Source organism: Lathamus discolor, chromosome 3 (assembly GCF_037157495.1).
Source record: "Lathamus discolor isolate bLatDis1 chromosome 3, bLatDis1.hap1, whole genome shotgun sequence".
Classification (NCBI taxonomy): domain Eukaryota; kingdom Metazoa; phylum Chordata; class Aves; order Psittaciformes; family Psittacidae; genus Lathamus; species Lathamus discolor.
In genome coordinates, this window is record NC_088886.1 from 14,256,038 (window position 1) to 14,283,616 (window position 27,579).

At 40.0% G+C, this 27,579-nt stretch overlaps 1 protein-coding gene across 4 annotated transcripts; it reads left to right on the forward strand.

The window, feature by feature from the left end:
• Nucleotides 1-763: 763 nt before the first annotated feature.
• GIPC2 (GIPC PDZ domain containing family member 2) lies at nucleotides 764-27,579 on the forward strand. 4 transcript variants are annotated; one of them, XM_065673654.1, is made up of 7 exons: nucleotides 1,097-1,161; nucleotides 3,015-3,098; nucleotides 9,324-9,509; nucleotides 13,464-13,644; nucleotides 16,665-16,774; nucleotides 17,513-17,594; nucleotides 26,061-27,579. In XM_065673654.1, the coding sequence occupies exons 2-7, from the start codon at nucleotides 3,063-3,065 to the stop codon at nucleotides 26,213-26,215; spliced, it is 750 nt and encodes a 249-aa protein (XP_065529726.1). In that variant the 5' UTR covers nucleotides 1,097-1,161; nucleotides 3,015-3,062; the 3' UTR covers nucleotides 26,216-27,579. The 4 variants fall into 4 exon arrangements, with proteins under 4 accessions (XP_065529725.1, XP_065529726.1, XP_065529727.1 ...); XM_065673655.1 differs by lacking the exon at nucleotides 3,015-3,098 and adding an exon at nucleotides 6,162-6,232 and having other exon boundaries at nucleotides 1,140-1,161; XM_065673653.1 differs by lacking the exon at nucleotides 3,015-3,098 and having other exon boundaries at nucleotides 764-1,161.

A 27,579-nucleotide genomic window follows, 5' to 3' on the forward strand; every position in this document is an offset into this window, starting at 1 on the left:
CTCCAGGCTGCTTCCTAATTATCTTCTCTGTGCCTACCTGGTTTGACTCCATGAGCTGAATCCATTTTTTTTTTGTCTCCCCAGTGGTTTGTTTTTATTCTGAGAGTCAGAAGATGGGGTAAGGCAGTGCTGGCTCTCTCTGCAGCTTTATAGCAGATTCCTTTAGACATGCTGGATTTCACCTCATGAAATTTCCACTCTTCACATCTTGAGTGGCTTCAGTACACCAGTGAAAACGGGGCAATTGCACTGAAGTGAATGTAGTTACAGTTAGGCACAGATGTGCACACCTACCTCGTTTTATAGAATACATTTCTCTATTGCCTGGTAAAAAAGGAAATATTTTAAATCTCCTCAGTGTTAGCAAATGCGCTTTCCAAATATTTATATGGTAAATCTCAGTATTTCAAATCTGTTGTCCATTTCATTAGGAAGCCTCTTAAAATTTTGCTTATAGTCATTGCAGAGATGTTTTTGGGAAGAGATGTTTTTGGCCAGAAAACGGACCATACCAGTCGTTAGCAAACCCCATGTAGGCTAGTTCAGCGTGCTCTTAACTTCGTTAGCAGAAACCCCTGGCATCCTTCCTCACCAGTACCGCGGACAGGCGCGATTATTCATATGAACATATGAAGAGCCGTGTTCCTCTGCTGCGGTCGTGGGAGCACTGGGTGTACGGCCCCCTGGGCCGAGGCTGCCGAGGCGGAGCACGGTCCGGGCAGAGCCCCGGGGCGCTGGGGGACGAGCGGGCTGCGGCGGAGGCGCTGCCTTCCTCCGGCTTCCGCCGGGGCGGGGCGGCCGGCGGGCCCAGGCCTCACCTGGCTGCGGCATGGCCGTGCGGGGCAGGGGCGGCGCCGGGGGCAGAGTCCAGCGCGGGTGGCCGGCGGTGGCGGCAGGAGGCTGCTACAGGCGCGGAAGATGCCGCTGGGGCTGAGGAGCAAGAAGAAGGACAAGTCCAAGGAGACTTTCAAGCTGGTGGAGAGCGAGGCTGTGGCCCCGGCCCCCGCGGCTCCGGCGCCGGCCCCGGCTCCGAGCGCGTCGCGGCTGCAGTTCCACACGCAGCTAGCGCACGGCAGCCCCACGGGCCGCGTGGCGGGGTTCGGCAGCGCCCGCGAGCTGTACGCGAAGATCGGCGAGGCGTTCGGCATCGACCCTGCGCAGGTACGGACGGGAGCCGCGCAGCGCAGGGGGCCGGCTGCGATCGGAGCGTGTTGGGGGGGCCGGCGGCGAGCTCCGCCGGCCGGAGCGGGCCTCGGAGGACGCGGAGAGGGGCGGGTGTGTGTGTGTGTGTGTTGGTTCTGTGGCTGCCACTACCCTGGGCTTCTTGCATATGATTGTGGACGTGGATGTTTTCTGTTACCGCGTGAGGAAGGGTATAAGCATAACTGCATTTAACTTTTACACGGAAAAACAACGGGCCTTTTAACCAAAATACCTCTAGCGTCTTGTTTAACCTCTTGCCAGCCTGCTGTTTAAAGCAACTCTTAAGGGGCAAACCATTGGTTAAGTGGAATAATTATTTCCAGCTTAGGAATTACCGACTGCAGTCATCCGTCCCACTTAAAAAAAACCAACCCAAAAATAAAGTCAGTGGGTCGGTCCATGAGGGTAGGTACCCGGGATGTAGATACCCACCCCAGTGGCAGGTATAAAAGCTTTCAATCTGACTGCATTTTAAAATTCCAGTGGAATGTGATGCTTGGAAAGTTTTCTGCTTTACCAGACTGCTTAAATGAGGTTATTTAAATCTCTAACAAGAGTTTTTTAACCCTGCTGCCTGTTTGATCTTTGTTTTTTTCAGAGCCAAGTTTTAGACGTTTGTTTGGATAATGAATCATTTGTGTTTGTAAATGCATTGTTTTCTCTCAGCTAAAAGGTAGTGGCCATAGCAAGTTCTTCCTACATGGTTCGAGGAACCTTAACCTCTGAGTGGCAAATAGCGGCAGAGTGCTAGCATTTGGTTATACCTGCATGTGGCTGTACTGCTTTACCTGTTTTCTCCTTTAAAGTAGTAAAGACTGCTGATACAGACTTTGTTCGGAGGGTTTGCTACAGCCTGACCTAGCAGCATTTCAAACAGAACATGGTAAAAGAAAAGTGGCAGCGGCACTGGGTACAGTTTAACCACGCACTGTTGCATTAAGTAATTAAGAAGTACCAGTACTGTGGCCAGCCAGTGCACCTACATCCCAGACCTTCACAGCTGCTTTCTGACCTTCTGCTTCTCTGTTTTCTTTCCATACAGAGCTGCTGTTCCCCTTTTGTTCTGTTCCATCTCCAGTTGTACCTTTTCCTCTCAACTTCTCATAATTGCCAGATTATCTTCTATTTTAGTTTTTCTCCTTTCATTGTTGAACTTCTGTTACTGATCTTTGGGCTCCATCGACTTGACAAAGAATAGTGTTCACCAGGAAATTCAATTTTGTATGAATGGTGTGCTCCCATTTCTAGAGGTATAATCTAACACCTTGAAAGCTTTTAGAGGAAAGCACCACATGTTTTATAGGCATCTGTTGCTAGCCTTGTGCTTAACTAGGTAAGTTTCTTCTTTTCTCCTTTTTTTTCTACTGGCCTATTCCTATTTTTTTTTAATGTGGTTTATTGGTAAAAATGGAATTTTTGCTGAAGGCACCAAACTTAAAATCTTTTACTAAAGAGATTCAGTTGGCTTTAAGAAACTAAGTTGTACAAAATGGAAATAGTAATCAGAAATACTTGCTGGTGTAATGGGTGGCACTGCAGAGTTAAGAATGTGAGCCAGAGGGGCCAGGTAACAAAATTTTGTCTAGACAAGATAAAATACGATAGATCAGTGAATGGCAAGGGGTGACATGGAATGTGAGTTTATTACCAAGTGATGAGTTTGCTGGAAGTAAGGATAGACTAGATATTTTAAATGGTATTATCTATTCATTAAAGCTGCCTTTGAACAGACAGTCTGGTGTAAAGAATAATGGCAGAAGCTACACCTCATCAAACTGAAAGATACTGAGATACTCAAATGCCATTTGTAGGTGTTGTCTGTCTAGAAGAGTTTCTGTGACCCAGCTACGCTGAAGCCTATGGGCAGTGTGATACCTGAATGCCTTTGGAAACAGGTACTATCACAGAGATCTCTGTCCTGTAGTGACCCAGGTGGAAAACAGGGAGGGGGAAGTTGACGGGAAGAGTTCAGTGTAGAGAAAGCATTTGGATAACTGTTGCAGAAGTGAATACATTTAATATGATATCTGAGTTTATTGCAGTGTAGGCAAGGGTATGGATTCTTGGATAAGTTCCTACTCAACTGTTTCAGTATGGTTCAGGATAAGCCATACTTGTAATCTCTCACTTCTCCTTTTGACTCCACGTGGTTACAGCACCTCATTTCCTCTTTGTATCACATCTCACGGGACCAGCTGAGTTTAGCTTCTGTTAGAGAATCCTTTCCAGGATCTGTGATTGACTGCGAACAGTGACAGAGAGAAGCTTGTATAAAACAGTTATTTGTTGGACAGACAATGACAAAATCTTCTGTGCAAACCTGGATCATGAGTAGCGCAGAATGGGGGCACAACAAGACAGGTGTAGCTTCAAAAGGGATGCTCCTTCACTCCTATGATACTTGCGAGGCATCTATGAAGAAGTGAGGCTTTCAGCAGCTTTCTCAGGCTTTTCCTGTACTCATCCTTTCTTGCCCAGGCATTTTATTCTTCATCCGTCTTCCTAGGTGAATATATATCTTAGTTATCCCTTTTGAACCTGGCATTCAGCCTGCATTTCTGCCTACCTCTCTTGATTTTTACCATGACCAGCATTTCTTCTTTTCTTGGTCCAACATGAATGCCCATTCTTCAGGGAGGAGTAATGAAGATGGCTTCTAGCAATGGGTTGCTTGTATTATTAGTAGGAGTGCTGTTTGAGGTAGATTGCATTTTTTGATTGCTTTAACTTGATTTCTTCAACAGGGTTTCAATGAGGAAACACAGAACGAAAAATAATAATGAAAAAAATAGATGTAGTTCTTAACTGACAGCACAACCCACCACAATAGGTTTATGTTTCTACTTGCATAAATAATACAGATATCTCCTGTTTTGTTTGTTTGTTTGTGTTTTTAATAGAGGATGAAGTAGGAAAAGTAGTTGGAAAAAGTATTTGTGTGTCGTCTTGGCCATTTAGGGTTACTATTCCACTGTGACATTTGAGAAAGGTAGCAGGGAATGTTATGTTCCCTGTAAGGGTTAAAGTACTAAGTGCAGCCTGTATGATAAATAAATGAGCACTGACCAAAGGACAATGTGGGTTTGTTAAAGCATTTCGTAGTGGTGTGCTCCTATGAGAGCACATGGTAGGGCTTTAAAGTATTCAGAGTTGCTAATCAGGCACTGGGAACACTGATATTAAATTTCAGCTGTAGCAGGGCTGTTTCTTGATGAGGTGAGAAGGGAATAGTAAGCTATATGAACTTTCGATTTGTGTACCCATGACCTGCATTTCTGATTGTTCTGTTTGCTTTGGAAGGTCAAGTATGGTGGGGCTGCTGAGGTCAGTTGAATGCTTAGAGGGTGTGTCTGTCAAGAGCCTGTGGAGGTTGGAGTTTCTTTCATGGTGGAAGGAAGGAGTTTTGCTTCATAAGGGGAATACAAGAAAAGGGAGACCTTCCCAGGAGCACCAAGGGCAGAAATTCAACTCCCTTTGTCTGTTCCAGTAACAAGAGTTCGGCTGCTGAGCGTGTGTCTGGGCTGTTCCGTGGGCCTTGCCCCCTCATGTATACAGTTAAGTATACTGTGAGGCTGTGCCACATTAAGCTGTCATAGAAGTATTTGATTTAAGCCTGTTCAATTTAAACTTTTATGGAAGAATACTGAAAAATAAGCCGCTGCTGAAACTTAGGTTTCTGAATAAAAGTGACCTTATAACAAGAAAATAATCGGAAGTGTATTTTAGGAGGTTAGAGAAATGGGTCAGCTTGTGAAATCCTCATCCTCATCACCAGAATGTTCGAAGTTTTAGAGTACATGCTTATCACTTGAAACAAATGGTTCACAATCTCGCCTGCAGTTTGAATGCTTTAAATGAGCAAACTTTACACTCCCTACAAACCACCTCCTCCCAGCTCTATGGCAACAATTGTTTGCTTGCTGTTCCCCTAAGCAGTGCTTAAATTTCACCTCTGTATTATGTGTGATGCTTGCTGTATTAATGATCTGGTTTTCAAATACTTTTAAACTGTGTGGAAGAAGTTACACTGTAACTCTTGGTTTAAAAGAAAAGAACAATAAAACACGGAATGCCTATTTTGTAGTACTTTGAATGTATTTGGGGAGGCAAAGTTGCATACCTGAAAGAGTACCAAAAGCACACTGGAACCTGGATGACTTGGTTACTCTTCCTGTTGCTACAGCTAATCAAGGCTCCCTCATTTTCCTCAGAGAGGATAAAGTGAGTAAGGTATCTGGAAAATGCGTTGGTGGTTTCTTGATATAATGACATCTATGTATAGTCAATGCTCAGAAGTAAAATTCCCATTATCCCATCTCTTAAATAAAATGGTCATGATTGCCTCTGTACAGTTATGAGATCTACTGATTTTAAAAGCACTTTCAATAGCTTCTGAGTATGTCATCTATCAGTCAACTTATTTTTGAGTTCTTCTAAAGGCGTCAGCTTAAAATGGAAGATGAGAAAGTAATCAATATATAGGATATGCGATATGGTACTACATAGGTACTTTATATAACACAGTGTGACCCTCTTTTTCCTCACTAATATGGTTTCTTTATATAACACACAATGTAACCCTGTTTTTAGTGGCTAATGTGGTCTCTGCCTATTGAAAACACTGAGGCAGAGAATAATCTGTTAGTAATCTTATCTGAGAAATCTGTTTTATAAGGTTGTGCATAAGCCCCTGGTCCCTGCCAGCCAAATGGAATTTCCTTGTTCTGTGTAACACACACAATAACACTCTCAGTTTAGGAGGTATCCTAGATACTTCGTGACTGATGTAACAGGTATGATTTGTAATATCTTGCTAAAGTTGACATGAAATGTCACAGCACTGGTATGCTTAGTTAAAGAGCAAATGCGTAAGAAGGTTGAAGGTAAGAAGAGAGGGAAAAGACTTAATGAAAATTGCACATTGATTTTTATTTTTCCTTTCTTCATTTCTGGGTAAGAAAATTACTATTAAAAATGTACCAGACTTTGAGTGAATGGAAGATGTTCTATAGTACCTGCTGTTGAGTATGTAAGTATATAAACTGTTATTAGTTACCTGTATTAAACTTATGTACAATCTATGAAAAAATATCATTTTTGTATTGACAGGTCTCAGTCATGTACAAATAAAGCTGTGCTGTAACTGATAGATGGTGTGATGGTATATTATCCTGCATAGGTACATCTTTAGCATATTACTCTTTGCATATATCTGTTCTGAGAAAAAGCAGATGATAAAGAATGATACAAGTTTTATTTTTGACTGGCTGATGCTTTCTCAGCCTTGTGGTTAGCACATAACTGACTCACAGAAAATTCTGCAGACTTACAGGCTGTGGTAGGAATGCCATCCAGATGAAGGTCTAAAAAGAGAAACTCTGGATCGAGTTTCTAAATATCAGATTTCTGCTCTGTTGCCAATTTTATCTATTCAAAGGTGTGACAGTAGTTAGTGAATGATTGTCTGTTTGACAAGGTCAGATGAAGGATGCTAATGTCTAAAATGTAAAGATACAGTGCTTGTTGTTCATTGTAAAAACAAGAACTGAGCTGCAGTTGTCACCTAAGTTATGTAGCTTGACAGAGAGCTGTAAATATGCATATGTGAACTTTATATAGTCTCTTTGAATTGAACCTTCTTGGTTAAAAGAAAATGCTGCTGATTAGAGATTATTATTATTTATAAAATGAAATGAAATTTTCTACTTAAGCCCAGCTGAATTTCTCTAGGTGATGTTACTGCTTGAGTGTGGGTTAACTGAAAATCTTTGCATTACTTTGCATTCTCTTTGGAGAGAATAAAACTAGTATCTGTTAATGGTGTGCTGTTCTCTCATTGTTAACATAAGGTATTAGATTGAAGTGGATGTTTGATGGATTATATGAGATAAGCAATTAGACTTTTGGTTTTTTTTTTTTTTTTAAATAAACACTAAAGAAGCCCCCCTCCCCCCGCCAAGAAACACCATCTCAGTACTAAACTTTCATTTTTTAAAACCCCATAGTTACAGAATCCAAATTCTGGGAAGCTTCAGAAACTTAAATGCTCTCTGTGAAATACATTAGGAAAAGCTTTCACCCTTCATTTGACCTGGAATAGATTTGAATAGGTTGGTGACTTTTGTTTCCATTTCTCTTCTGTCATCTGGTAATGTGGGAAGGAAGGAAAAGGCATTTGAAGTGTTCTGGTGTGGAAAACCCTCAAACTCTTACAAGCATGGTGAGGGAAGCCAGGAAAGTGGGAGGGGACCCTCCTTTTCCAGTGAAGCATCAGAAGGGGTTGATAGGCTGCAGGCACACGTTTGTGCCTGGGTTTTGGGGCAGCTGCCTGGCTTGCTGCTCCCAGGGAATGCCACTGGAGCAGTAGCAAAGGTGAAGGGCACAGCGACATCCTGTTGCTGTTTTTTATCTCACATGCTAGGCTGACTTCCCACTGTGTGCTGCTTTTCATGTGTGGGCACTGCTTTATCCAGTGGTTAATTTGGAGCTGCTGTGGGCTGCAACAGGGTCCAAGGTGTGCTCTGAAGGAAAATAACACCCAGCAGATACAGGCAGGAGGTAAAAAGGTATTTACTTCTCTCTCTTGTCCTGTATGAGCTATGTGCATATTGCTGTCAGGAGAGCCATTGTTGGTTTGCAGTTGTGGCTTTGTTACCTGTGCTGGAGGGCCAGGTAGGGTGGCAAGTCTCCCCCTCTTCCCTTGCTTCCAGCTGCATGTGGAAAGTGGTCTTTAGAGGTGCTCTTTGCCTCAGTGAAGTAGATTTTAAGGATTCTTCTTTTCTCTTAGAACATAGTTTCTCCATTTTGGCTCTTGCCCTGTGCTCCCCAGTGCTGCCCAGGAGGAGGCTGTGTGGGCAGGTGTAGTTACTCCAGCTTTAGAGTCCTTTGAACTCTACTGAACTAGGCTGTTCAGTAGAGCCTGTCTCAGAGCAGAAAGCCCAAAGCCTGCTCAGACTGGCAAAATTACTCTGTGCAGCACAGTGGTGGGCCAAACCATCATCTCTGCCTCTGAGCAATACTGCTGGGTTAGTATCATCCTGCCTATGCCCAGGACAATAAACCTCCCTGCCAATGAACCACTAGCATAAATGCAGGGAGAAAAAAGTTTGTAACACCCAGTGCTGAAGGGAAATCCCTCAGAAAGGCCAATTTACAAAGAACCAATTTGCCCTTTTTCTAAAGACTGGCTTTTACTAAGGTGGAACAGAGATGCCCCACTCATGCTGAAGGAAGGGCAGGAAACTAAGCAAACCCATTGGAGACTGTGTTCTGAGCTAGTGGAGGAAACACATAGAATGACGGGATGGTTTGGGTTGGAAAGGACCTGAAGATCATCAAGATCCAACCCCATGCCCCCTCACCCTAGAGCATGTCACCCAGGACTCCATCCAACCTGGCCTTGGGCACCGCCAGGGATGGAGCATTCACAACTTCCTTGGGCAACCCATTCCAGTGCCTCACCACCCTTACAGTAAAGAACTTCCTTATATCCAATCTAAATTTCCCCTCTTTTAGTTTTAACCCGTTACCCCTTGTTCTATCGCTATAGTCCCTAATGAAGAGTCCGTCTCCAGCACCCTTGTAGGCCCCCTTCAGATGGAGCAGTATAAAACATTTCATGCTGTCTCATGACCCTTTTGTTTTGAAGTGCTCTCTTTTTTTTTCCTTTCATGAAACTGTTTTCAATCAAATATGTCATAAAGCAGTCCCTAGTGAATCCTCTGGGATTGGAGGTGGGTAAGCAAGGAAGCAAAAGATGGTGGTGGCTCTTTGGTTTGATTGCTCTAACCTCTGGAACAAGCTGTCGGCTCTCGCTCAAGTTGCCCGTGTCAGAGTTGGTGTGCTGAGACGAGCCGTTAGAGGCTGCTCACACAGACACGTCTCTATACATTGCTGCCTGCCAGCTTTTATCGCCAGAGTTTGAGCTATCGTTGTGTTCTTTCATGTGCCTGGATGGAGACTATCACCTCGCCTGGGGCAGCTAGAGGAGGAGAGTTGTCATCATTTCAACTATGGATCTGTTAGAGAGGCCAGAGCTATGGTCTCCTTTTTCCTTCCCATCAAGCTCACCAAACCTGGTACGCTGTTAAACTTGATGTCTTTGCTTTTCTCCTGCACAGATCATGTTTTGCACTTTGAACACTCATAAAGCTGATATGGACAAGCTCTTAGGTGCACAAATTGGCCTTGAAGATTTCATATTTGCCCACGTAAAAGGACAACGAAAAGAAGTCGAAGTTCTTAAAACTGATGATGTGCTTGGGCTTACCATTACAGACAATGGAACTGGTTGTGCATTTATAAAGGTAAATTTAATTACCAGTAAAGTATTTTGTTCTATAGAAGCTTCTGTTACTTTAGCAGTTTAATTATTGGTTTAATGATGTTTTAGAACTACAAAGTCTTTTATCATCATATATATGGTAAGTAAAAAAGTTGGCTTTTCTTTAGGTACATAATTCAAAATTAGTTCAGCTATTTCTGTACTACATGTCATTCAAAATCAGTTCGTTTGTTGATTGCTTCTGTACCATATATCAGCTTTAAAATGTGGCCATTGTGTTTTCCAATCTACCCTGAGGTGGTAGGTGTTAAATACTGCTTGCACCTGCCCCCTCCTTTTTTTAAGTGATTTCCTGATGTCATTTATGGGGTGCTTATAGAACTTGTGTCACTCGTGATTATGAGATCATGTTCTTTCAGTCTTCATGACTGTTCACAGGGCAGAAGCCTTTGTGCTCTGTAAGAATAAGTGCAAGTGTAGGGCTTTTTCAGCTTTCCAGTACTTTTGCCTTAGATATGTAGGGTGAATTAAAAGGTGCTGAGGGTATGAATTGACGCATTTACCACAAGTAATGTGAGTAGCAAATATGGGCAATAAAATATACTAATTGTAATTGCTTTCCTCCTCATCTTCTATATGACCTCCAGATAGTATGTTTTGAGACAAGTAGAGGCTGAGGAAATGATGCTACCCTTCTTGCTAGACTAGGTCTGAGGAACTGTAATTGCGTTTTCTGCCTTTTTTGGATGCTTTGCTCTAATCTACCCCAATTATTCATTATTAGTGAGACATTGGCGATTAATTATTGCTGTCCCAGTCGCTGTTCTCACTGCTGTTGTAAACAGAGCTTATTGTACAGAGAGGTAGTATTCTCTATACATTCCTTAGCTGCCATACATATAAAACAAGATGTGGTTTAGGAATAAGTTTCCTTATCTTTGCTGTGGGAAAATGTGTTTGAGATCATGCTTCAGAAAGTCAAAATGAAGTGGAGGTTTCAGTAATCATTTTGGCAAAATCATACCCTTGTTTCTATGTTTCTAGACACAGAACTCTGTATTCATACTGGTAGCGCCCATGCAGCATCTAACATTTAGTCACACTGCTGCTTATGTGGCATTTTAAAAGAAGGCATTGAAAGCGGTGCTTCAGTGATTAAAGTTCACGTGTGCAGCACTGTACAGTGTTACTTTCTCTGTGCTTGGTTGCTAATATGTAGAGAGAGAACAGCCATCACATAGGCTACTGCATAATTGCAGCAGGCTGGAAAATCCCCACCACATTAGCAAGACAAGTTGTAACTTCTAGTAAAACTTATATAAAGCTTGTCTGAACAAAGATACCATTGTCCTTTGTACTGGTCTAATAATAAGCAGTATAACGACAATGGTGCACTCTTTGTGGGAATGCATTAGTTTAGAGGGGTATCTAGGAGTTTACTTTGTTGCTGCTGCATACTTAGCTAATGGATTTTTAAAAGCAGCATAGGAAATACATATGCAAAAGTAAAAGCTGCATCTTTTTTATACTTGGTTGTCTGGGTAAAAGAATAAGCAGAGATGGCCTCTAAAGTTCAATAGAATTCTCCTTGTTTATGTTTTCTTTCCTTGAAAAATTGTTACTATGTTCCATTATTAATTAACAATATTAAATTTGCCTACCTGTGGGTTGTTGGAAGGTGTTATAGGCTGTAGTAATTTTATTGTATTTTTAGTAACAGTGTAGTTTGTAGGTTTTTTAAACCTGATACTGAACTGCAGGTTGTTTTCCCATGAAATCTAATGTTTTGCTTTACAAAGAACAAAACTTGGTCTCATTTAAAAAAATTCTTTTCTGGGTACGTGGTCAGATGGGAAAGATGTGTTAGAGGATCAAATTAGCCATTCAAAGAATAACAGTAGAACTTGAAGCATGACTGACTGGTGTATGAGAAGACTATAAAATGGCGTGGTGCAACTAATTTTAGGTATTGCATAGGAAATATAGATCCTAGCATTTAAATGGACCGTAGAGCACTTGAAATATATCAATCACATCTTAATTACTGTGACAATGTAGCTTGGCTGTCTCTGATGAGTTAACTTGGAGTGATGATAAAAAAATGGAGTCAGATGAGAAAAACCGTTTGATATGACACGGAAACATAGCCAGTGAATATTACTTAAACAGTTTTGGTGTTAGGATCCAAGTGAAGAAAAAAAGCTAAATGAAAATTAATTCAATGTGTAGACTAAACATTATTTGAAGTGTGGCGAGCTCACTTTTGAATCTTGGCCACTGGTAACAGAAATGCTTTGGAGACCTCCTTTCAGGTCTGTGTACGATGCCCCCACCTCTTCATCATGAAGCTTCTTTCTGGTTTTTAATCTAGGTTACAAAGAGTTAAACTCAGCCTGAAGCTAAAAAATGTTGCAGTAAATTATAGGACACTGAGCAGTATCACACTTCCCACTGGCTCTCTCAGATGGAGGCACGTATGTGGGCTCAGACGTGCACAGAAACTAGAAGCAGGTTTCTGAGATAGTTACGCAGCTAGGCTAGGTGTTACAGTAGTGGGTGGTAATACGTTTATCTCCCTTGTCTCACTTCACTCAGAATAAGCCTGAACGACATCAGGCTTTATTAAAAGTTATGTTATTCACAAAGATATTAGAATGAAATTCTTATCTCTAAAAAATATAACATAATCTACTGTGTCATAGCTTTTCTATTAAATAGCCATAAGATAATGGGTTACATGACTTGGGCACATGATAAACTTGACAGCATATAACAACAGTAAACGCTGAAATTTTAAATGTCCTTTAAATGACTTGGTAAATCATAAAATCATAGAATGGTTTGGAAAGGACTTCAAGATTGTCTAGTTCCAACCCTCTTGCACGGGGCAGTGACACCTTACCCTAGACCATGTCACCCAAAGCTCTATACAACCTGACCTTTTTTTTTCACTTTTTAAACTCCACAGAAACTACAGATATTAATTTGTTGTTTTGTGACCTTTAGACCATCAGTATATGTATTCCATGAGATGGCATTTAGGAGAATTTCTCATTCTTTGTTGATATTTCAGAGGAAAGACTTTAATATGCAGCTGTCATATCACTACAGATGGGTCTTATAAAGACTAGCACTTTATAGTATGTCATTTTTAGTATATCACACACGTGGTTTTATGTCTCTGGACCACACTTAAGAAAAATTACATTCCTGTGCCAGCCTGGAGACCTCATAGTAGCCTTTCTGTATGTGAAGGGAGCCTACAATTAGGTTGGAGAGGGACTCTTCATCAGGGACTGTAGTGATAAGACAAGGGGGAATGGGTTTAAACTTAAACAGGGAAAGTTCAGGTTAGATATAAGGAAGACGTTCTTTACTGTGAGGGTGGTGAGGCACTGGACTGGGTTGCCCAAGGAAGTTGTAAATGCTCCATCCATGGTGGTCAAGGCCAGGTTGGACAGAGCCTTGGGTGACATGGTTTGTGACATGGTTTAGTGCACGGTGTCCCTGCCCATGGCAGGGCCATGGAACTGGATGATCTTAAGGTCCTTTCCAACACAAACCATTCCATGATTCTATGATGTATGATTTTGAAATAAAAAAAAATCCAAAACTCAACATTCACATTACTGATGTGTTTGAATTGATTTTTTAAGCACAAAAATAGCTGCTTATTCAAAAGCCTTAACTTGGAAAGTATGAAGTATGACTGCATTTTTGTTTCCTGTCGATTTTGTATTTTATGCTTATTAAAATACTTTTCTTGAAAAATAATACTTTCAAAAATATGTTTTTTGAAAATCTTATAGACAAAATGTACTGCTGGTACAATAAGCTCAACGGTATTGGTGTTGTTACTGACATTATTGAAACTCTGTGTTGTCACCTCTTTATCTTTTAAAGAAATGTTTCTTTGATATATATATATGTATTTTATATATATATATGAATATATATATTCTTTTTTTGCCAACAGAGAATCAAAGAAGGTAGCCTTATGGACCAAACCAAAATTATCTGTGTGGGTGATCACATAGAGACTATAAATGGAAAAAATGTGTCAGATTGTCGGCATTATGAAGTTGCTAAAATGCTAAAAGATCTGGAGAAAGGTCAGATGTTTAAGCTGCAGTTGATAGAGCCTATGAAAGCATTTGGTGAGTGACCTGACTGTCCACCTTGTTCACTGAATATTGAAATCCCAACATTGCATTGCGTAGTAAGTTTGTTTTCAGATAGCAGCCAGGTGTCCACCCAAGGTAACATAACTGCTATGAAGAAGTACATTTGTTTTCTTTGAAGGGGAAAATTTAGGTGTGGATTTTCTTCCATCTCATTTTCTCTGGCACTCATCCTGGTGTGGGCTGCCTCAGTCTCAGTTGCTTGACTCCTTTGCTGCTACATGATGATGGAAAATAAGCACAGCATTTGTTTCATAGACACAATTTTAAAGCATGGATCACTTCACTAATGTGCTGATCCTCGACCCTCCTTTTTTCCTTTATTGATAGATAATCCTTGTTCATCTGTGTATCAGGTTTTTCTATTTTTGTACTCTTTACTGGGAACTGCACGCTCTAATGCAGAAGGATGCAGCAGAAAACACTGGGATTCCCTAAAGCGCCTCCTTTGCTGCATATCTTCCTGCTCTCCCTCGCCCCAAGTTTTGTGTGCATCTCTAATCAATCATACAGCAGGTATACTCAGAATTGAAAGAAAGTTGTATGACAAAGCTGTGTCTTTACCTACCACCTGCATGCTATGAGAAAGTGATACTTACCTAGGAGAAGTGCATACCTACTGCTAATCTTTAAGTATATTTTATCAAAATGACCCTCTTTGTCACAGCAACAAAAGTTTGAAATGTTTGGTTTTAAAATCTTTTTTTTTTTTACCTACGAGTTTACAACTGCTGTCATACACCAGTCTTGACACTTGGTGTCAGAATAGCAGCAGAAATTGAAAATGAAAGAAACGTGAAGGTTTCTTTTTGCTTTCGGTGCTTCTATGAAGAATGAAGATTATGAGTTAATCTCTAATGTGTTTGGATATAAGTTGATACTCCTGTTAAGTAAATGTGTATGTAATACGTTGCACTAAGGCAGTATTACATATGTATAGTATTTCAATTAGTAATATAGGAATACCTTTTAAATATGGGTCTATAATTTGTATTCAATGCTAAATGTTCCGTAGTCTGTTTGTAAAGACCAGGGTAAATCAGCATTTGATTGATGACTTTAGACATTATTTAATAGTAATTACTTTAATCAGGTGATTAAGATACCTTTTAGTCTGCTTGTGATGCAGAGAAAGAGATCTGCTAAGTCGCTGGCAATACGTTTTATCTGACTTTGAATTAAGAGGCAATCAGAGATTTTTGGGCTTATTTTTACCCTACAGAAATTAATTTACAAGCTGCAGTGCCCAACAGGTTAGAATATCCCTCCTCTAGCTAGGTGCAGTTAGCCTTTACAAATTTATTTAAGATAGCGGTCAAGCTGCAGCATGCTGAGAATAGCCCCAGAGGAGATGGCAAACAAGGTCTAGATCCTGATGGACGAGTAGGTGCCAAATTCCTGTTAGTTTCAACACAAGTTTGTAAGGGTATAGAAATAAGAGACAAGCCTCCATATGAAATTACCAACTTTATTTTTCTTCCTTTCATCAGAATGTGAAATGAGTATAATTTACTGGTTAGATGTTTTTCAACCATGTGCGCACAGGCTGCCTCAACTGCTCTAGGCAAGGCTTGTAGCACAGAATTAAGGACTTGTCTGAATAAAACTGGTCTTTACCAGTCACAAGCTGGCCCTCTGCGAGTTGGTGAAAAGTTAATAGAAACAAAGTAAAGGCAGCATAATACAAACTTGAAATTTTAATTGCAAAAATAGTTTCTGTGATGGCCAGAGAGCTTTGATCTGAAGTGTCACAGATAAAAATCATGTCCGGTCATGAGTTTTAATGTACTAATGGTTACTGAAGTAGAAAAAAATCAGTGTTGTATCAGGAATTACTTTTGGAAACAAATCTAGCAGAAATTATGACAGTCTTAAGGATGTTTTAAACCATCCTCGAAACAATAAAAGGATTAAGAAAAAGTGATCCTAAGTAAATACATTAAGAGATTGTGCCATATCTATTTGTTAAAATAAAAACAATTAAAAATTACTTTCCAAGGCTTGTTCAGTAGAATAATCTGGATTTTTGACTACTTACACAAGAATAACGAGTTGGAATCTACCTGGGCAAAGTTAATATAGCATGTTAAAATATTGCCTTCAAGGAGAGCTTTTTGGAAGGGCTGGCTGTTAAATGGAGGACTGATCTTGTAGAGAAAACAGCACAATTAAAACCATTTATGAAATATTTATCTCTAGATTAACTGTGTAACTCCTATGTCAGTAAGTAGATTAAAGCCTTGCCACTCTTAAATGAAAAATTATGTCCTAGAACAAGAAAGCCAAATATAAAATGATTCCATACTTAACTGGGGTGCCCTTACCCAAGATTAAACAAGGAAAGCTGAATTCAGATAAAGAAAACTTTGGGTGAAGCTAGATATTCTTGGTAGAGTTCTATCAGGTGTGCAGTCAGGACCTCTGTGAAACCAGTGGAAAAACTCCTGCAGATCTGTGTATGGACATGTCATACATTTGACATAAATCAAATTGTTAGCTCACTGCAGTATGGCTCACCATGACATGTTTAGCAGTAGCATTTGCACCATTGCATCAGTGAAAAATGGAAATGTTGCAATGCCAAACCTGGTACATAGTCTGCCTGTGAAGACCAGGATAAATCAGCATTTGGCTGATAACTTCAGCTGTTATCTAATATAAATACTTCTACTCTTCTGGAGAATACAGAAATAAAATTACTCAAAGTGCATGTATGAAGTTGAGTGCAGTAGGCCTGCGTAGATATATTGGTCAATGGAGGTCTTAGCATCAGTCAAGAGGGTATCATAGTCTGAAGACAAGAAATAGTCAGTGAAGCTATACTTGGAACACAGTTAATTTATAATTAAATTATGACATACATCTAGATCTTGATTAGAATAAAAAGTGAAGGTAATGTCATTGCCAAAGCAGGTACATTGTATTCTGATACACTATGTACTTAGTTTTGTTTCGTATTCTTTTCTTTTTGTTGTTGTTACTTGTTTTGTCTTCAGAAAAGCTGGAACCAAGGTCCAAGGGAGGAACTGTGCAAGCAGCTAAAATCTCCAGAGGGAGAGAAACACTTCGGCTGAGAAGCAAAGGCCCTGCTACTGTGGAGGAAATGGTATGGTTATCTTGGGATCCTTCAATAGTTTAATCATCTAGCACCTGATTTATTCTTCCCCAAGACTGATAAACTAAAGTAGGAAGAAAAAATCCAGATGTTGCAAAGCTTGTAGGACTCAAGAAGACAACTGCTTTCTGCGGGGAGAAATTCTTGTATAAAGTTAAGACTAGCAGGGATAGGATGAGGCTGAGGAATCTGGAAACAGAGAGCCTGTATTTAGATGTCATGTTTTATGTGGATGAATTTAAGATTAGACCAAGGAGTGCTGAAGAACAGGGGAGAGGGGGAAAAGGGGAGGGCACTGTTGAAGAGTTGGTTTCATTTCTGACACTGCAAAGTGTGCTGTGCTGGTGTAAATGTTTTTGTTAGGAGAGGCTAATAACCTACATTGACATGAATGTGTGGAAAACGAGGTTTAGGGTTTGGAAGAAGAAATGTTATTTATTCTGGGTTCCTCTAAAACTAGTGAGGATTTCATGTAGATCTGTATTGCCAGGAGACATAAGGTTCCTGTTTACTTTGAATGTGAGAGCTGTGTGGCGTGACATTAGGAGGAAGGCTCAGGTTTGTGATAAGAGGGAAAGAGAGTGGAATAACATGTTTTACTTGTAGGTTTTGTAAGTCTAGGTAGCTAGGTTGGGACTAAAGATAATCAGTGGTTAACTGCTGGTTAGTTTGAAATCTGTATGTATCTAATCATACTTTTGCTCTTTTTCTGCCTTTATTTTGACAAAGCCAACTGAAGTTGAAGAAAAAGCAATTAAAAAAGTGGATGAGCTTCTTGAAACATACATGGGGATAAGAGATATTGAATTAGGTGAGTTTTTAACAGACATATTGCTACAAGATTAAGTAATTTCTCATTTTCTGTTGCCTAAAATTTATTGAGTATTTTAGTCTCTGGATGAAAGCGAAGCGAAGTTTGTCCAGCATGTGGTCTCAAAAGCTTGCCCATGTTTCTGCACGTGTGTGTCTGATAAAAGAATCTCTCACTGCAAGCCTTATGATGTAATTGATTAATCCTCTAGTCTTCATGCACATTGTCTACACACTATTGCATGAATTATTTAGTTGTTTGCCACTGTCATCACTGTATTCTTTCTCACATACATTTTCTAGTGGAGCTTGCATGTGAAATATTTAAGGATTGTTAAGGATAAGCATGTCTATTTGCTTTTTTGCTCTCTTGCCCCTTGGCTTAGACACATCAAAGTTGATCGCTGAAGAATCTGAGATCTTCATCAGTGAAAGGGCAACTATTTAGCAAGGGAACTGGCAAAGTAATTGCACAAATTTATCAAGTTCTCTAAAGCCTGCTTTCTGAAGAACGTGGAAAATTTCCCAGAATATTTACTAGCTATCACAGTCATCAATTCATAATGAAAGAAGCTCTTCAACCCCAGTGTCATAAATCCTTAAAACTGCACCAAACTTGTCCTTGAAGCTGTAGCTTCTGTCCCTTAATCTAACAACAACTAAATGGAAACTTCTGTTTGCATGAAAGAAGCTGAAGCCTAGTTGAATACGAATTGCTGCTGCAGCCAGCTGTGGTTGCTGTAGTCCTCATACAATCTTGTGGAACTGCTAATACTGAGACAAAGAAGGTGTTTATTGTTATGGTAATACTTAAAAAAAAATCAGCCAAGACTTAGGAAAGGATAAACTAAATGGAAAGTGGTCTTGAAAAGAGAGCTTTTATGAGAAAGAAGTGGAGGAGGCAAAGCAGAAGAAAAAATGGGTTTGGCATGAAACTAAGGGCAAAGCAGGAGGGTTGGACAGGCAGCAGTTAGCACAGAGGAATGAGAAAAATAGGAGATTATGTGAGTAGCTGAAAGTCCTTTGTTGACTGCTCCTACCGGCAAGCATCTGATTGACAGCTTCTAATAGCTTTCTCACAGGAAAAACTGTAGGTAAAGTATTATTTGTACCCCAGCCTGAGGTAGAAGTGGGCTTCTTGGCATAGAAGAGAGAGTGGAGCACCCAAAACTTTGGAATTCTGTTTTGTAAGTAGTATCTAAACTTTCAAATTCCCAGAAAACTAAAAATTCTCCAGAAGTCTGTTCCTGGCAACTCTAATACTTGATGCCCCTGCCATGTAATATGCTCCTGAGAGCCCTGTGTGGTGCTGACACTCTGTTTAGGTTAGGGAGGATCCCATGTCCTATTCCACTCTGTCTTTGGCTCAGGGTTCAAAGCTCCATGTTGCATGCCTGTCATTCCTCTGGGAGCTGTTTTTGTCCTGCAGCTGTTGCAGTCCCAGCTCAAGCCAGGCTTCAGGAGACTCCTGCCCTTGCAGGTTATTTCCAAGGTCCCCAGGCTCCTAGCCCTATAGGAATAAGCAGCTGTAGGTGTTCTGGTTTTGGTGTCCAGAACTGCGAGATCCTAGGCCTAGAGCGTGGTTTCTTGGGATGCTGATGTGTGCTGTGCTCTGCTCTGGGACAGAGAAGCAAGTTACTGTGGGAACTGGTGTTCCCTGTGGTTTTGGCTCAGTACTGTAACAGGATGGCTCTTGCACAGTAGACTGAGGAGTTCAGCTTTCCTCTCATATGGTTGTGATGATTGCCAAGCACCTGGTAGAGCTTTCCTATGAACTCCTGGATATTTTTTTCTTCTTCTTTTTTTTTTTTTTCTTTTTTTTTTTCCCCTAAGAGATCTAACATTCTTCATCTTTCAGTATGTAGTTTGGAAGATTTCAAAGAATGCCTTAAAAGAATACTCAGAGAAGGAAGAGGCCTGTGTCCTCTGAGATACTCTTTTCTTCCCAAACTGGGTTGATGTTTTGCCCTTTACCTCTTCCTTCTCTTCCTCCCAAAACCGGAGTGAAACAAAGAGAAACTGTCAGGAATCAAAGACTACAGGGTTCCTGTAGCTTTAGTTTGCACCTTTGAAGCCATTTCCGAAAAATCAAATGGTAGAGTGGAGGGCCAATGGTGATATCAACAACAAAAAGTTTTATCATTTTTAAATAATTAAACAGCCCTAGGACTCTTTAGGAAAGCTGAGCTAATCACCTGTCACAAATCTGTTCAATTAACACATGTCAGTTTTTCATATACTGGATATGATCAGTCACCCATGAAAATGAAATATGAGGAAAGGATTCATTCAGAGAATGCCAATCACCACTCAGCTAGAAATTTCACTCATTACTCAAGCCAGATTAGTTGAAAATGCAAGTCATCACAATGCACAGCTGACAAGTGATTAAGATCTCAATCATTGCTCACTCCCATGCAGTTCTGTTTGTCAGAAGCTTTGGATGTCAGTTAATATTGCTCTTTCATCTCCATTAAAATGACACTTCCATGGTGTGATTGAATTCTAAAACAGTGCCCCAGTTTTAAGCCAGAAGTTCAAAAGAAAGGAAAGAAAAATAATGTAAAATTACAGACAGAATTAAAGATGAGATAAAGCCCTTAATTTTTCTGTAGTTAAGTGTCTTGACAGTTTCAAGAATGGCTGACTAAATCTACACATAAATTCCTAAATTGGAGCAAAATGCTTGGAAATCATTTAATGGAAATGCATGCACTTTTTTTTTTTCCCGGAATGGTTTTGTATTTTCAGAGATCTAAATGCTGTCTAGATTTACATATCTGCCTTTTGAATGCACTGTTACCTCTTTACCTCTTCAGTCTACTGAAAACTGGACTTAATCTGCAGAAGAGATTCTGGGAGTTTATTACTCAGCCATTTATGGACATACTAGAAATTGGGCCAAGGCTTGACTTCAGGCTTCTTTAAAGCAAATGTGCCATCGAGAGACAATTCAAGTTATTTTAAATCCTGCCAGTGCTTTCTGGTAAAGGAACATGAACAGTTGATTAATAGAAGTGACTTGGGAAGAACTGCAAATGAAAAGCCTGGTGTCTTTTTTTTTTTTTTTTTTTAAATCAGTGAGGCTTGAATTATTATGAACTGTGTTTGATCCCAAAGATTCTGGGTGGGAGGAAGTCTGGATTTACGGGATCCAACCTCAGAATGCTACCGATAAAAAAAATGAAAGCAAAAAGGGCTTCCTGTCCAACTTTTTTCTTTCAGCATCTTTTGGCTAGCTCTTCATCCACCGATGTTTTGTTCTATTTTTATGCATTTGGATGTTATTTACTTTTTTTTTGTTCCCTATAATATTGCCAGACAGTAAATGTCTTGGCATATTCTTCATCTCTGTTTAAAAGAATTTCAAATCTACTTTTCTACTCTTTATTCTTTATACTTACTGTCTAGTCAAAATGCCCTAACAGGTTTAAACTTTTTGTCACCCAAGCTGCTTCTCTTGGTTCATTACTAATCCAAACCCAGCAGTATTGGATAGATGATTTTATCTTGAAATGCTTTGACTAAAATGATACTTTCCCTGAACCTGTTGTTTTCAGCTCTTATATTTTCCTTTCTCAAAGGATTTTATTGTATACACTCTGGGGTATTTTGTTTATGACTGTTAATTTACTCTGGGAGAATAATGTGAGTTTTGTGAAAAAGGTGGCAAGTCTGGTTAAACAAGAAAACTTATCCACTTCAAGAATTAATACTTACTAAAAGAAACAAGAAAGGGTATTTCTAATGGTTCCTTGAGTGCCAGATCTGACAACGTGCAACATGAAACTAAACCCAAGTACTGTTATACACTGGAAACTGCAAGGATATGCTTCATTTTCTGTCATGTAAGGAAGCTGAATGTGAATTTTAGCTCTTTTAGGCCAGAATAATAATGCTTGTTACCTTTTGATGAAGGCAAAGCTTCTGATTAGCTCTACAGCTAAATAAATACTGAAGTTTCCATTAGGGCTTCTGAAAAAGTTTCTTTAGAAGTTACAGAGTAGGATGCAGGTAGCAAAACTACTATGTAAGGCAGGCAATAACAGTGGCAGGCAGGTTGTAGCTTTCGTGGCTTGTTGTAAATGTGCCCATCAAAAATGAAAATAAGGATGTTGTGAAAGACCTTGGAGGTTAAAGTGACTAGGTTAAAAAAGGCAGTACAGTACTTTGTTCATATTCTAGGAAGCCTGATACTGAGCTTCACAGTTGAGAAGATTCCTAATTTTTCTCACCACTTTTAAGTTTGCTGAACTTTTCACATTTTATGTAAAAATTTATCAGGTATTAGCATTGCCTGAAGTGATATTTAAAATCCCAAATAATCTGAAAACAACTGGGGCTATCTGGAGTGTGGAAAAAAATTCCTGTAATCACTTATTGTGCAGCTGTTACAAGAAGCATTGTGGGAAAGGGAGGGGAGTAAAGTCAGTTTGGCATGTGGAGCTGTCGCCCTCTGAGAACCAGTAAAGTTTTCTTCAAGTTGGCCGGTGCTAAATGCCTTGGCAATCAGTAGTTTTGATTTGCCTTGGGAATTACTCATTGCAAATGTCATTGTGTAAACATGCATGTTCTGAACAGCTGTGGCTCCCAGGGGATGCCAGCCCCTGTCTGTGTTTACTGCATGGTGAAATAAAAACATGTACACTGGGTGATGGAGAAGACTGGCCAGCTTTAGTGCGTCTGTATGTGTGAAACCAGTGAAGCAGGGATCAGCTTTGCACGTTTGTATATATCAGTGGGACAATTTGTGGGTGAAGATCAGGAAGGATGGCTTGCATCTAGCGACAGCTTTGCTGTACGGTAATAGAGCTCTGCTGGCACTAGAGGTCAGCACCATGCTGTGGAAAACGTGCAGCCCAGCACGAAGATCCTGCAATCCTTTCGTGGAAGCGCTTTTCATCGGATGAATCGGGGAAGGAGAATGTGCCTTAATAAATACGGTACATTAAGTGTACCCTGGTAGTGCTGATTACCGTTCTTCAATACATCGAATCGTAGAATTATAGAGTAGTTTGAGTTGGATGACCTTCAAAGGCCATCTAGTACAACCCCACTGCAATGAGCAGGGACACCTTCAATTAGACTAGGTTGCCCAGATCACATCCAGCCTGGTCTTGCATGCCTCCAGGTGAAAACACTTATTTGAAGCTTTTGGCGGTGCTATTCTGACTCCTGCTTGATTGGCTTGAAAGTTTTCTTGGTTATCTAGTAGATTTTGTTTTCAGGTGTGGTACATCTCTACTGAACTATTTACAAGGTTCTATTTCATAATTTGGGAAGCTCAATCTTTAAAGAAGGCTGTGTTTGAAGTAACAGTTTCTGTTAATGAGAGAGTTTTACTGTGTAATTTTGAGGTTTCAGCTAGAGCAGTTGGACTGTAAAATAATCTTGTGTTGTTTTATCACTGCTCTCTGTGTCATGGCTCTTCCATGTATCTTGACCAATTTATCTTAAAACTGGCTAAATTCCTTGCTCCCACTCATTCTGCTGGAGCACTTGGCTGTTGATGGCAACGTTTTTTTAATATCTTGAGTAACTAAATCTAGATCTGTTTGCTCATGTGTCCCCTTGAGCAGCTTTTCTGCCGAAAACCCTCTCTCAGTGTCTGTATAGAATCATAGAATCATAGAATGGTTAGGGTTGGAAAGGACCTTAAGATCATCTAGTTCCACCCCCCCTGCCATGGGTAGGGACACCTCACACTAAACCATGTCACCCAAGGCTCTGTCCAACCTGTAGAGTAACTTCATATCTGAGTTCATATCCAGGAATCTGTGAACTTAAAATTACACCCTTCACCTTATTACCTCCAGGGTTGCTCCTCTCTACCTTCTTATGCCATGGTGTCAGGGGATACAAGGTGGCACTGATAGGTCAGATATTTGTCTTCTGCTTGTCAGAACAAGAGTCCCGTTAATGCCTGTTTCCCATCCAGACTTCTCTGAGTCACCATATCAGGAACTTAACAGGGGATACAGAAAGAGTCAGTGCGACATGGATAGGGTTTCTTCTGGCAGGCAAACAGGTCTTGAGAGTCCTTGAGCACCACTTGTGATGCCCTGAAGCTGGGTTACACTTGAGCTGTCTTGATCACAGCAGTTTGTTTGTCAAGATTTACGTAAATTTTCCTTGGACTGTTTTGTGTAGCTTGGCACACTGCAGTCCTCTTTGACGCCTCACTTCTGAAAGTACTTTGGACCAAAACATCAGCTTTCTTCAGATTTACCGTCACTGATGTCTACAATGTGGAATATGGTTCAAGTCTGTTCATAGCTTGTTAGAAGTTTGCGTAACAGCAAACACTATTTGCCAGAAGTTCATAACTGTCAATAAATTTGAGCTGAGTTTCAGGTTAACAAAATAATATTAAATAAGTTTAATGAAACCTCAGAGCAGGGGAAGTTTCGTTTCCTTTTTATCAGAGGGATTTTACCATGTTGATACAACACGGTGCGTGCAGTAGATGGCAGACTACTGTCCCATTGAGGATAGTCTCTGTGGCTTCAGAACTTCCTTCCCTTTCTCAGGCACTGTAATACATGTTTTTCACTCTGATATCCCACTGAGAAAAGGCTAGGAGCTATAAAATCTTTCAGTGTGACACTTGAATTTGATATGTTCATGAACAAAGTGGTGGTTACTTGATATATAACAATAGATGGAGGATATATTGCAGCTTAAGGCAGGTATGTAAAGTAATCACAAAATGAAGCAGACTTTGAGGGCTTCATCTGTTGTACAATACTGTTATTTCTTATGAATATGAGCAGAGTCTGTGGGGTTGATATACAGCTCAGAAAATAAACTGCATTCAGCAGTGCTATTTGTGCCAAGTCTGTTTTACAGTCTGCTGCATGCCTCAAATGCACCTGCTGGTAATATTTCTCCTGGTATAGCTTAACCAGGAGAAACTCTCCGTGCTGTCACTTTTCATCCTTCAGGGAGGTGCAAGAGATTTGCTCTAATATCTCTGGGTTGCCAGCATCCAGTGTGTTTTTGGATAGATCTGTAATTTGTTCTAGAATACTAGGATCTGTGCAGTGGCTAAAGGTGAGGGATGAGCGCAGCAGCTAAGGACTGAATCCTAACAGCAACCTCCTTGTAGGTAATTCCAAGTCTAAAACTTCATGAATTCTGAGACTTGGGTGTTAAATAAGAGGAAATGCTGGGCAGCATGGGTATGCAAGATACCACAGTCTACTTCTGTTGTATCAGGCCTCTCTAACTTTCCTGGGTACCAAGATGTTCCTGGTCCTTGGTGGCTCTGGTTTGTTGTGCACAGCAGCAAGGTCTTTCCCTTGTTTTTGCACAATTTGAACCACCTGTCTGAGACTTCCAGAAATAATTTTGATCTTTTTCACTTCTTAGTGGCATAAGCACAGATATTCCCAGCCTTGAGGGTGCTGGGAAAAGCAAATTAAAAATTCCATTTTTTTTCAGAGCTGGAGGTAATAATAACTGAAGCAAACTTACACACTGAAGTTAGTTTATCTTTAGTTTGCATGGTACGGGGAAAAAAAATGTAGATCCAAGCAGAAGAATAATGTGGCTCACAATAGATGCCTCAATCTCTTTACTGCCTGGAGGTGTATTTTGGCTTAAAAAAATAAGCTAATTAAAATAAAGCTGAAAATTTAAGCAAATCTGAGGTCAAATGGTAGTTGCAAACATATTGTGCCCGATACCTAACAAACCAGATACTGATTTTCTCTATATTTTACACAGCACAGTTGAGCCTGGTATGTTAATTCTTGTTTCCTAAAATAGGGTATTCAGGTGTCTCTAAGCCCATTTATCATATCCTTTCTAAATGCAGGTCATGTTCAATATTTAAACCTTTAAACTCATAAAACATGGTTTGCTGCTAGCAAGCCCATACTAGCTTGGAGCATATATCTGTTATGCAGGTTTTATGTTGTTTTCCTTGTTCAAACCTATGCCTTTTGGCTTTCGGTGAAGAACTTATCTACCTTAAACTCTGACTTGCTGAGAAGTTTTCTTTCTTGTCTAGCGAAGAGCATTCAGGTTTTCCTTTTGATCTTCTGGTTTAGATCAGCAAGCTCATATCAAACTCACTGAAGTTAGTGGTGACTGGGTCTGGTTATTGCAGGATAGTGTTTAACCTGGTTTTTAGACCCATGCTTCATGTGTCTTCAGCAGTGAATACAGAATATAATTGAATGAGATTAAAATGAAAGTCTATTGAATTAGAAGTTAAACCTGCCAAGCAAACAGAGGAATGTATAATGAGCACTCCAAGGAGGCTCTCCTGTTTATCAGATTAGAATGTTGATACTTGGGGGGGGGTGTGTGTTAGTACATGAATCCTAAATCCAGTACTTAAGCTTTACATCTCCCTAAGCTGATCTCTACCTGGTTTTGAAAATAGCTAACATATATTGCCAAGATAGTTTTTTAATGTCTGTCACTTTCATAATAATTACATTGTTTTGTTGCTTTTTAGCTGCAACAATGGTGGAAGCTGGAAGAGACAAGAAAAACCCCGATGAATTTGCAGTGGCATTGGATGAAACTCTTGGAGACTTTGCATTTCCAGATGAGTTTGTCTTTGATGTATGGGGAGCAATAGGTGATGCTAAGCAAGGACGACTGGAATGAGAACTGTGCAGTTTATCAGTCCCTAGTTGAAACTACAAAATGATTTTCGAATATGTACATCAGAATTTTAATACTTTTATTGATATGAATCCAGGGTGCTCTGTTTAAGTGTTCATATCTGAGTCTTCTAAGGAAGGTTTCTAATAGAAATATGAAGATAACCCCAAAGTTCTTACAACTGCACATTTAAACCAAACAATTTGCATCTACAAGTCACTGTGAGGGGTGCATCAAGAAGCTATATTTATACAGACCTTCTATGAAAATTAGGTATTTTTTATTGTACATACACTTTGATATCAATATTCTGAAGAGTGTTAGACATATGCAACAAAGAATTTGGATTGGTTTATAAACTTAGAGAATCATTTAGGTTGGAAAAGACGTTAAAGATCATCAAGTTAAAGTGTTACCCGAGGACTGCCATCTCACCAAACCATGTCACTAAGGGCCTCAACTTGTTGAAAGACTACCTAGCTACGTGCTGCAATCCCCTGGTCTTCTGTTGTCCTTATGTATACATGTGCACAAAGAGCTGTGGAGCAATGATTTGGCCTGAACGTAGTCTGTTCTGTAGACAGAGCTGGGAAGAAGCTGCCCTGTTTCTAAGGAACCTGAGTTCAGGAGAAAAATATTCCTCTGAAACATGAGAACTGAGATCTTTGAATGAAAAAGACTTGCTTTCATTTGAGTCATAATAATGTCTAGTCTGGGTATTGCTGAGATGAGGAAATACAGTAAAAATGCTTAAACCAGGAAGCTGCTGCTTTTTCAGATGCCATATTATTGCAATAGGAACTGCATAGGAAGAAACAAATGTTAAATTTAGGTTCTGTTCATGTATTTGAATAATACTTGTGATCTGGCACTGAAGACTACAGTGTATGACTAAGTGCTTCATTGCGTATGCTAAATTATTTGCTTAGATCCTATGGAGTTCCCCTCTGGTCTGGGTTGTTTGGGTTTTTTTCAATGTGGCAACATAGGAGAGACCTGGCTGGTGTTCAGACCTGGAAGATGTAACAAACAGCCTCATTTTGGATGAAAACTCTTGCCTAAACCCTGCAGAATACATTAAACTAATCTGAGATAGTAGGATTTCCAATTATTTTGTACATGAACATTTAACTGATAATGCATTACTAGTAAATCTCTGATTATTGAAAATGAAATTGAAATTGGATGTGGGGCCTGACCTGGGAAAGTGTCATAGCTTTTTAGTGTTTTTTTATTTGCACAAACAGATGAAATAATTATTACAAAAATTTTTCTAAATCACTACCTGATTACTTTTTTTCTGAGGAAAATGCCTTTCACTGTCTTGCAGAGGTCTCTTTGAAATAAAGATCATACCAATAAGTTTA